This window comes from Erithacus rubecula (assembly GCF_903797595.1).
Source record: "Erithacus rubecula genome assembly, chromosome: 31".
NCBI classification, from domain to species: domain Eukaryota; kingdom Metazoa; phylum Chordata; class Aves; order Passeriformes; family Muscicapidae; genus Erithacus; species Erithacus rubecula.
This window is the reverse complement of record NC_136682.1, coordinates 760646-771705: the sequence shown is the minus strand read 5'-3', so window position 1 is coordinate 771705 and position 11060 is coordinate 760646. Positions and strand designations below refer to the sequence as shown.

General features: G+C 46.3%; 1 protein-coding gene across 3 annotated transcripts; it reads right to left on the bottom strand.

Annotated features, from left to right (window-relative positions):
• Window positions 1-583: 583 nt before the first annotated feature.
• On the bottom strand, window positions 584-10956 carry ATF1 (activating transcription factor 1). 3 transcript variants are annotated; one of them, XM_079329130.1, is made up of 8 exons: window positions 10778-10956; window positions 6877-6990; window positions 5643-5771; window positions 4426-4526; window positions 3982-4112; window positions 3274-3438; window positions 3040-3199; window positions 584-1330 (listed from the first exon to the last, which is right to left on the bottom strand). In XM_079329130.1, the coding sequence occupies exons 2-8, from the start codon at window positions 6985-6987 to the stop codon at window positions 1186-1188; spliced, it is 942 nt and encodes a 313-aa protein (XP_079185256.1). In that variant the 5' UTR covers window positions 6988-6990; window positions 10778-10956; the 3' UTR covers window positions 584-1185. The 3 variants fall into 3 exon arrangements, with proteins under 3 accessions (XP_079185256.1, XP_079185257.1, XP_079185258.1); XM_079329131.1 differs by having other exon boundaries at window positions 6921-6990; XM_079329132.1 differs by lacking the exon at window positions 6877-6990.
• Between the last annotated feature and the right edge of the window lie 104 nt (window positions 10957-11060).

The window sequence follows — 11060 nt, the reverse complement described above, 5'->3', positions numbered from 1 at the left end:
CAATTTCAGCTTTTGTAAAGATCACAATTTAGCTACAAAATATACCAACCATCTCCCTGTTTGCAATATAGAATTTGCTTACAAAGACACCCTTACTTTGCAAAATAGCTCCTACCTTACAAAATTAGGCTGGAAATTGTAATTTTTTACTCCCAGCAATAAACCAGAGATTAGAACCTCCAAACCCTTTGGTATAGATCTTCCATTTTTTATTAGATCATTTTATTTCTATTTGGTTTCATGTTTCCAAAGCCCAGGAGAATCCCTGGCCAGGACAAGCACTGAGTGGTTAATTGTAGATCTAATCAGCACATAATTTAATTTTCAATAATTGATGTTTCTCGTGCCCAGAACTAAGAACAAATTGCAAAAGTAAAATCTATTTTGGAATTTTAACCTCAGAATTTCTTCAGAACTTTTGTCACCAGTCCTTGTGCTTTAAAATCTTGGATGTGTTGAATTTTTTTAAGAAAATCAACACAAGTTTCCCTGCCTCAGACATTTCCAGGATCAAACCTCTTGCTGCCTTCTGCAGATCCTTCCCCAAACTGATAAACACAGCAAACATGGAAAAAAAAAAAAAATCTCAATTTTTTCAATTGTCATCTGAGAAAGAGTAAAAACATAATTTATACCTCGAGCAAAGTATCAGCTTTTTTTATCATCTGCACCTGTAAATACCAATTTACAGGTTAAAATAAAAATATTTACAGACAAATAACTGAAGGAAAAAGGTTTGAAAAAGAGTAAGAAATCAAAACATACACTGGTTATAAAGGTTACTAATAATGGCAGCTATGGCAAGGATTCTGTTTCATCCATGGGTTTTTTTTTTGGTAACCAAATTTCACTTCTTTTATCAGAGATATTCAGTGGAATTTTCAAAGAAACTCTCATCACCTGCCCTGCCACGTGTGTCTGTCCTTCCACTGTAGCTGCAATCTTGAATTTCTCAGTTTCCAGTTGTGCCAGCAGGAATTTTGGTGAGGTTTTCTTGTTTTCTGTTTGTACTTTGTCACCAACATGTTGTAAAGAAAATCTATAGAGTCTTTGAGCTGTGAAATCTAGGTAGAAAAGTTTCATTTTTTTGACCTTTCATCTAGTTTAAAAAATTCAGTATAAAAAAAAAAAAAAAATTCTCCTCTTGATATTTCACCAGTCCCCAAAGGTTTTTACCTTCTCTTCTTACACACTTTTATGACAGTAAAGATCTTTCAAAGTTTTTAGCTCTTCAATTAGAGTTTTGTTCTGATTTTCCAGGACTGCCACTCGATTTTCCAAACATTTCACATATTCCTTCTTCTTCCTACGACACTCCCTGGCAGCTTCTCTGCAACAGAGCACAATTCTTGATTTTAGTGAGATCCATTTTCTGAACATCACAATTCTGACCAATATATGAGATGCAGTGAGCAACAAACCCAAGCCAAAACTGCCTGAAGAAAGCAGAGAATTCTACAGGATCTGGTAACACCCATGGCAGAAAATCTGCAGGGGAAAGCCAGGTTTGGTTTCTTCACACTGTGAGACTTGAGGGAGAAAGTTTGGGTGACAATTTCCCATGTCTGGGTGACAATTTCCCACGTCTGGGTCACAATTTCCCATGTCTGGGTCCCAATTTTCCATGTTTGGGTCACAATTGCCCATGCCTGGGTGACAATTTCCCATGTCTGGGTGACAATTTCCCATGCCTGGGTGACAATTTCCCATGTCTGGGTGACAATTTCCCATGTCTGGGTCACAATTTTCCATGTTTGGGTCACAATTGCCCATGCCTGGGTGACAATTGCCCATGCCTGGGTGACAATTTCCCATGTCTGGGTCACAATTTCCCATGCCTGGGTGACAATTTCCCACGTCTGGGTGACAATTTCCCATGTCTGGGTGACAATTTTCCATGTTTGGGTCACAATTTCCCATGTCTGGGTGACGATTGCCCATGTTTGGGTGACAATTTCCCACGTCTGGGTCACAATTTTCCATGTTTGGGTGACAATTTCCCATGTCTGGGTGACAATTTTCCACGTCTGGGTGACAATTTCCCATGCCTGGGTCACAATTTTCCATGTTTGGGTCACAATTTCCCATGTCTGGGTGACAATTCCCCACGCCTGGGTGACAATTTTCCATGTCTGGGTCACAATTTTCCACATTTGGGTCACAATCTCCCATGTCTGGGTGACAATCTCCCATGTCTGGGTGACAATTGCCCATGCCTGGGTGACAATTTCCCATGTCTGGGTGACAATTTCCCATGTCTGGGTCACAGTTTTCCACGTTTGGGTCACAATTTCCCATGTCTGGGTGACAATTTCCCATGTCTGGGTCACAATTTTCCATGTTTGGGTCACAATTTCCTATGTCTGGGTGACAATTTCCCATGTCTGGGTCACAATTTCCCACGCCTGGGTGACAATTTCCCATGTCTGGGTGACAATTTTCCATGTTTGGGTGACAATTTCTCATGTCTGGGTCACAATTTCCCATGCCTGGGTGACAATTTCCCATGTCTGGGTCACAATTTCCCATGTCTGGGTGACAATTTCCCATGTCTGGGTCACAATTTCCCACGTCTGGGTCACAATTTCCCATGCCTGGGTGACAATTTCCCATGTCTGGGTCACAATTTCCCATGCCTGGGTGACAATTTCCCATGTCTGGGTCACAATTTTCCACGTTTGGGTCACAATCTCCCATGTCTGGGTGACAATTTCCCATGTCTGGGTGACAATTTTGTACATTTGGGTCACAATTTGTCACAGCTCCCTGACAGGAGGAGCAGCTGGCTGGGGTCAGGCTCTGCTCCAGGGAACAGGAGGAGAGGGAACAGCCTCAGGCTGTGCCAGGGCAGGCTCAGGTTGGACACCAGGAGCAATTTCTCCATGGGAAGGGTGGTCAGGCACTGGAAGTGCCCAGGGAGGTTTGGAGTGCCCATCCCTGGAGGTGGCACTCAGTGCTTTGGTGCAGATCTGTCCCAGATTTTTCTGGAAGTCTTTTCCAAGCTCAGTGACTGATGTCAGCACCCCCAGGTGTTCTCACCTGTTCTTCATCAGCCTGATCTCCCTTTTCAGCTGGGGATCATCTGTCTTGCTGCTCTGGGAGGTCAGGGTGACAGGGGAGGTCATCACCACGGTCTGGGGCAGGGAGGAGCTGCTGGCCGTGCCGCGGATCTGGTAGGTCTGCATGTCCCCAGAGGCAGCTGGGGACACAGAGAGTGTCACATGAGCAGTGGCACTGGGCTGGCAGGGCTGTCCCCACACCCCAGTTACTCACTCTGCACCACCACCTGGTTGCTGGGCACCAGGATCTGCTGCCCATCCGAGGTCTGGGCGTACTGCAGGATGGTGCCGGGCTGGGAGGCGCCGGCCACGCTCAGGGTCTGCAGCCCCTGCACCCCCTCTGCCCCTGGCAGCTGCAGCCCGTTGGCAGCAATGGCAACTGTCAGGGAAGCACAGGACACAGGCAAAATAAATCACAGCAGCATCCCATAATGGCCTGGGGGGGTCATGGGGTCCCAGGCAGTGCAGCTCTGCTGTGGCAGGGACACCTTCCCCTGTGCCAGGTGCTCCAAGCCCTGCCAGGGTCTCACCCCCACAGGAGGGGGAGGAGTACCCAAACACCAACTGGGAACAGCAAAGGAACAAATCCTAATTTTCTGTACCTCTCTGATACTACAGGAGCCTTTTAGTGTGGCCTATGATTAATAGATATATACATCTATCATTGATATATATGTGTGTGTCTTCACTGACATGTTGGCTTAAATCCAAACAACTGTGTGCTCCATAAGCAACACTGTTAAATGTCTTAATGTGCAAAAAATTAAAATTACAAAGCACTGGGTCTGTAGATACCAATACTAACTTTATTGACTACTAGATAATAACCAACTTCTGTCCTTCATCTTACTCAAATATTTAAGGAAATCTGTATTTTGAGGCAAGTTGAAGAAAATCTGTGAGGATATTTTGGGTAACTTACTGTACTGTCCAGTGCTTGTCTGGTAGATGGGTGTGGGGACAGACATGGAGGTGACAGTGGAGACCCCAGGACTTTCCTCATCTCCTTTTCTATCCCGTGTGTCTTCAGAAGAAAGATCTTTCAAAATTTTTCTGTGGAAAAAAAAAAAAGAATCTGACATTTGACTGCGCTCCTGACCTCAGTAAAATGATACAACTGAGTAAAAATCACAGCTGGTGAACATTTTGCCCTGTACAAAATCCTGCTGAGGCCAATCTCCAGTTAGTGGAGTCAAAGTTTCCTCACAGCCACGATGGCTCAGGATGTTCAGTGCATGAACAGATTCACTGAGTGTTTCAAGGGAAAGGAAACAACCTGGAGGGCAGCAGAACACTACAAACCAGGGGGAGAGGTTTGTTCTGTTTGTGGTTTTGGTTGCAGATAAAAACACCAAGTGTGTCACACCTGTAGGATGGACGACGAGCCAAGATGCCTCGAGCCTTCTGTGAGGAGCCAATGCTGTCTGAGGAGTCCTGAGAATCCTCACTCTCAGACAGGGAAGATACCTGCAGAAAAAGGGATCAGGAACAGCAGCTCAAGCACAGGAAGCACCTGGAATCTTTGATGTAGAAGAGGAGCAGTGGGGTTTGTTGGTGAGAATGGAAAAAAGGCCATGAAAATCATATTTAAGGCAGCAGCATATCAGGGAGTAAAAATGCAAAGTACTAGCTCCAACTTTCTTTATTCCACTGTGTGCTCACCCAGTTCAAAATGTTATTTTGTCTCTGATGCTCCTTATTAGTGAACAAAACATTCATTTGTTCTTATCCATGTAACAGAGTGCAGAGGAATGCACAGAGCTCTGGGAAAAGCCTCTCACTGAACTGCAGACACAGAGCAGCCTGTGATCAGCAGGGAAAAAAAACCTGCTCATCTTCTACCTTTTTTTTTTTTTTTTCCCCAACAAGGCCACAATGTTCATAAATTACAGAAAAGGAATGAATCCAGCTAGTGGAGAGTGTGCAAGCAGGGGGAAGGAGAAGGAAAGAGGCTCAAGAGCAGCAAGCAGCAGGCACTGCAGATGTCTGAGTGCTTCCTCTCCCTGCTCTGATGCTTTTGGCAGCACTGACAGCTGGAAATCCCTGCCAGGCACCTTCTCATGGTATCACTTCAGTGAGGAGTGTGGGACAAGCTGCTGGTTTTAGGGCAGCTCCTCCCTCCCCTGGCTGTCACTGGAACTCCAGGTCCCCAAGGGCTCTGGGTGGAGCAGGAACAGACTCACTGAACTCCCTGGGCACCTCCTGGAAGGGACTGTCACAAAAATCACATGGCAGTGAGTGAGAGACAAACAGAGACCTGGGCACCACCAGCATGGGGGCACCCAGCAGTACCAAACACTCATTTTAACCCACTCCTGAGTTATTCTGTAATTCCCCTTGCCCTCCTTTGGGTGCCAGCCCCCCCCTGACTGCCAAGCACAAGCACAGAGCTGTGGATTGGGTGTTTTAATAAAAGGGGGGACACATCAAATGGCTCATTTGGGATTTAGAGCCCCAGTGAGGGACCCCTCAGGGCTGTCCTGGATTGCTCAGTCCCCCCCAGCTGGGAAAAGCCTCTGCACATCTCACACCTTCCCACCCAGAGAGCAGCAGCTGAGGGGGCTGAAGCCTTTCTGGAGTTACCTGCACAGTTTGCACCTGAGGGGAGTGGATCACAGAGGAGGACTGAGCTGTCTGAATCACCCCCTGCACCTGGACTTGCTCTCCAGGCAGCTGAACCACTGTGAGGGGAGCAGAACCTCTGAGAGACATCTACAACAGACCAAAAACCATCAGTGAAACCTTGGTGCCACACCTGCAGGAAAACCCACATCAGCAGCTTATTTTAATTCTAATTAAGTCACCAAAGTACCTTGAAAGATGCACATTTTTTTTAGATATTATTTGCATATGAAAAAGGCTGAAACAGTTCATTACTTCCTTTGGTTGGAGAAAAATCAAATGTGCCATTGTGTCACCCAATCAAATATGTGATATTATGTAACATGTTAAAAACATGAAAATCCTAAAGGGTTTGTAGTTTTGATGTTGAACTTGCATGAGTCTTTGCACTTTAATTCACAAAACAAAAGTAATTCAAGTTGTACATGCAGACTGTAAGTAAATAACCACCTTCATCATTACTTTTATTAATCTGAAATACATGAGAAGATGAAGGGATCATTAAAATACACACAGCTGAATTTCCACTCAATGCTACTTTTGTATCATAACTCACAATATTAAGGGACAATCAGAACTTTATGTAAAAACAGATCAGGAAAAAACAAACCCCAGCACATCTGCTGATATTCTCTCCTCTCCTATATTTAAATTTTCCATCAAAATCCCAATTGCCTCCACAGGATAAACAGTGGATGAGCTGCAAAAATTTTGGTTTTTTTCCCAGGAAAAGCCTCCTGGAAGGATTCACTCAAAGGATTCAGGTTAAAGCTCTGACAGGGATGTTACCTTAGAGGAAGAATCTCAAATATTCCAAGTTGCTGTGGTTTATTAGATTAAATATGTTCATGTTGGGCTAAAACCCAAGTGTTTCCATGGTGCTGAGTACCCAGGATTGCTGCTACTACAAAAAGAGCTGGAAATGCTTTTTATAAGGAAAAAAAAAAGAAACCAAACCCCCATTTTATTTCCTGAGCAGCTCCTGTGGTTGAATAACCCCAAATCCGGGCTGCACCTCTGCACTGTACAAACACAAAAAATTACCTTTTTAACACTTTCAAAATTAATTTTATGTCACCCAGCAACAAACAACCACATTTTCCTTATCCTCTTCCTGCTTTTTCTTCTCAGAGTGGATGTACAGTGTGTGGCACACAAGCCTGAAATGTTTGCTGAGATCCAGCCCAGGCTTTACCTGTTGAGCAATATGAGAGAGCTGAGCTGCCTGCAGGGTTGTACCTTGTACAGCTGAGGGTTGGGAAGGAACAGAGCTGCTGCTGCCACCCTTGTGCACCTCTTCCATCATCAGCTAGGAGAAAACCAGTGAGATCCAGTTAGCCATGCATCTGGACAGCCCAGTGCCACCAGTGCCTTCTGGTTCTGCTCTCTCTGGGACAGGTTCAAGGAGTTCTTTGCCCCCCCATGATGAAGGCACAGCCTGGATTTTTTTGGATTTTTTTTGGATTTTTAGCACTCCCCATCAACAGCTTGAGTCCTGCTGTGCCTCCTCAAGGGGACAGTGGGGTGGGACAGGGGGGACCTTGTCCTGCTGCTCCCTGGGGGTTTGGGAACAGCAGCAGTGCCAGGTTTGGGCTGTGCTGGGAGGGACAGAATCACAGAATCATGGACTGGTCTGGGTTGGGAGGGACTTTAAACCCCCCCAGTGTCACCCCAGCCATGGTAGGGACACCTTTCACTGTCCCAGTTTGCTCCCAGTTTGGCCCTGGACACTTCCAGGGGCAGCCACAGCTGCTCTGGGAACTGTGCCAGGGTCTCTCCATCCTATTATAATCCCATTAATATCCAATTCCTAATATCCCATCCAACCATGCTCTCAGTTTGAAGAAAATCAAGATTCCTTATACTAAAGAATATCTTTCTGTAAGTAAGATAATTTCCAAAAATATTTTAGCCAAGCTACCAGCCAAACCTATTTTAAACTATCTGAAGGTGTATAAACACAAACCAGGGACTCAAATCAAAGTGAACAGAGTTTTGAATTTTAAGAGTCACTCTGTCTTGATGTAATGCAGTCAGCAACACTTGTCTCATGTCTAAGATTTTATATTTAACTGTTCAGTGTCTTGCCAGCATCCCCCCTGGGATTCTGGGGGATTCAGGGATGCACAAATGCAGGTTTCAGCTGGGGGGAGTGGGTGGACCAGCCTGGAGCATTAAAAGCTGATGGGTGAGTGTTAAACATTTTGTCACAGAAGGTTTGAAAGTGTTGAAAGGACAGTTGCTATGAGACTGGAAATTACATTTCTTTCTGTGGAAATGTGAGTCATTGATTTTTCCCTGCTGAGCTGAAGCAGAGCACGCAGCCCCATGAACACTCCTGGGGGAAGAGTCAACCCAGAGCAGGGTCCTGCTGCTGCTCTGAGGGTTCCTCCCCAAAAATGTCACTAAAACAGGGGCAAAACCGGTGCCTGGGTGACACAAGAGATGAGGAGTGATGGAGCAGCTCTGCTGTGAGAATTGGGATTGCTCAGCCTGGAAAAGAGAAGTTCAGGGTAACCTAATTGTGCCTGTGAAGGAGCTGTGAAGATCATTTCCAAGGGGCTGGAGAGACAAGAAAAGGGGCAGGGCTGCCAGAGGATTTGGGGATTTTGGGATGGAATTCCTCCCTGTGAGGTGCTGAGAGCCTGGCACAGGTGCCCAGAGCAGCTGTGGGTGCCCCTGGAAATGCCCAAGGCCAGGCTGGGCAGTGGAAGGGTGGGATGAGATGTTCTTTAAATCTCTCCCAGCCAAAACAAATCCATGGCTCTGTGTCCTTTCAGCACAAACCAAACCTTGCCCAGCCACTGCTGCACATTGCCACCATCCTGGTGGCTGCAAACATCAAACATTCAAGATCAGGAGCAGAATTCATGACAAACCTGCAGTGCACACAACTTTTACCTGTCCTCAAACACAGTTTTAGGTTTTATACAGGAAAAGTGACATTTTGCAGCCTGCAAAGTGTCCCAGGGCCCCTCAAACCGAAATCCAGGCAGCAGCAAAAAAATGACAATAAATTTCCAGTGCTACAGAAACCTACATTTATTTCTGTAGTGCTAAACCACAGCCTGCCCTCCCTGCTCTCTGCTTTTTACTGTCCCATGAAAGACTCAGATCAGGCTGCAAGAAACAGTGAAACCAATAAAACCCCCCCAAATAAACACCCCAGAGGGTTTGGCTGACAAGTTCTGCTTAAAGGAATAAAAGATAAAGAATTTCCCATTAAAAATATGAGTTTTGAGTTGAATTCATCTCTGCTTGCTCTGGATTATTTAATTATTCACCCAACATCAACCAATAAAATGATTTAGCACAAGGATTGCAACAAGATGGAAATTCATCCTGCACCTCACAGCCTCTGGGGATGTGAGTGTCACACAAGACTTTGATTTTATTTAGCTGGAAAAGGAATTTCCCCTGGAATGGCTGCCTGGGAGGCAGAGACTGTGAAAAGAGAAGTTCTAAGAAAAAACCTCAAGCTCTGACAAGAAGCACCAAAAAGGAGAAAACACCTGAGCACAGCCACCCCCAGGTAAAACTGCTCTGACAGCTGAAATCAATTTATTCAGCTGAAAGCAGCTGCTCTCTTTGGGGTGAAGAAGAATTTTATTGTCACAGAGAGGAGCAAAACCCAAGGATTTGTTGTCCAAATCTGTAAAAAAACCCACTTTTTTTATAACCAGACAGGTAAGGGTGATGATTTTCACAGAAATCCAAAATTTCCATGCAGCTCCATCTCAAAAGTTATTTAACTGAAAGGATTTTGCAACAGCAGCTCATGAAATTTTGCTTTAAGGACTCCTAAAATTCTGAGCATCCTCTCCCTCCAGCCAAGAAAACTCATCCTTCTCCAAACCTGAGCATGAAAATTTTCCTTTGAAACACAAACAGGAATGTCACAGTTCATGGGGACACGTTTTATTTCTCAAATTCACCCTTCAAATACCACGGGGCTCATTTGTGCCCCACACAAACCCACCAGAAATACAGTAATTAAAAAATAAACTCATTCCCACAACTTCCACCAATTCCCTAATTCTGTAAATTCCCCCAAATGTTACAGAGAGCACCAGAGGAAGAAACCAAGTTCTGTTTTGCCCTTGATGTTTCATCAGTGAAATATTGTAAGAGCCAATTGATTAATTTTTTTATAACATCAGAAACCGAGGAATATTTGACACAATTTTATTGTCAAATTCTGCCATTTACAAATTGCACAAAGGGATTTCAAACCATTTTCTTAAATCACACTTGAGTAATCTGAGGGAATTTGGAGTCCTCAGAATCAGCTGCTTTCAGCAGTAAAAATATTCTTTACCTAATTTTGCCATTAAGGCACTTGAGGAAAATTTGCTCAGATAGGAAATTGATGGAATTTTATTTTTTTATCCCCCAGAAATGAGTAAAGGGCAGCAGAGTGAAAGTCAAGGTGCTGTCACTGCTCCAGATTCCATCAAATAACCACCAAAGTTTTATGGAATAACTCCAGGAGTTTCCTCAGGATTTCTCCCATTCCCCCCCTAACCAGGAACATCCCGACAGAACCTTCAGAAATGAACGCTGCAGCCTAAAAATGCCAATATTTTATCCTCATCAGGGATCTGAGAGAAAAACAGCCCAGAGATCATTTATATCTCATTTATAGAATTTATATCTCATTTATATAATTTATATCTCATTTATATAATTGATATCCCGTTTATATCCCGCTGCCCTGAGTGCACCCGATCCTCGCTGAGCACTGGAAGCCAAAGCTCAGACACGGGACTGGGTAAAAATTAAAAAGGGCCAGGAAGGACGCCCAGTATCGGCGGTTCAGTCACGATAAAGCCGAGCGTGTCACGAGCAGGGCTCGGATCGGAGCCTTTCCCTCACTGAGGGGATGCGGCACCCGGGGCGCCCCCAATAAACCTTTTACTAAACCGGGACCCCCCAGGTCTCCTTTCCCCTCAGCCCGGGCCGGGGCAGCGCCTCAGGCCCGGCCGCGCCGCCAACCCCGCGCGGTTCCCGCAGCGAGGCCGCGGCCTGCGCGCGTCCCCTCACGGCCCGCGGGGGGGAACGGGCGGGACGGGGCGGCCTCCGCAGCCCGCGCTTACCTCAGAGCCCCGCGGGGCCGCGCCTGGGGAGCGCCGCAGCCGCCGCCCGGTGCCGGCGCCGCTGCCGGCCCGGTTCCGCCTCAGGGCGGGCCGCGACCATAGAGAGGAGCCCCCGCCATAGAGCCCCAGCGGCGCGGAGCGCGCGGGCGCCGGGCTAGAGCGGCCCCGCCCGGCCGCACCATAGAGAGGGGGCGGCGGAGCGCGGCCACAGCGGCCCCTGGCGGCGGGAGGGCAGCGGAGCGGCGGGCGGGACCGCGATCGCCGCCGGGATAATCACGATATT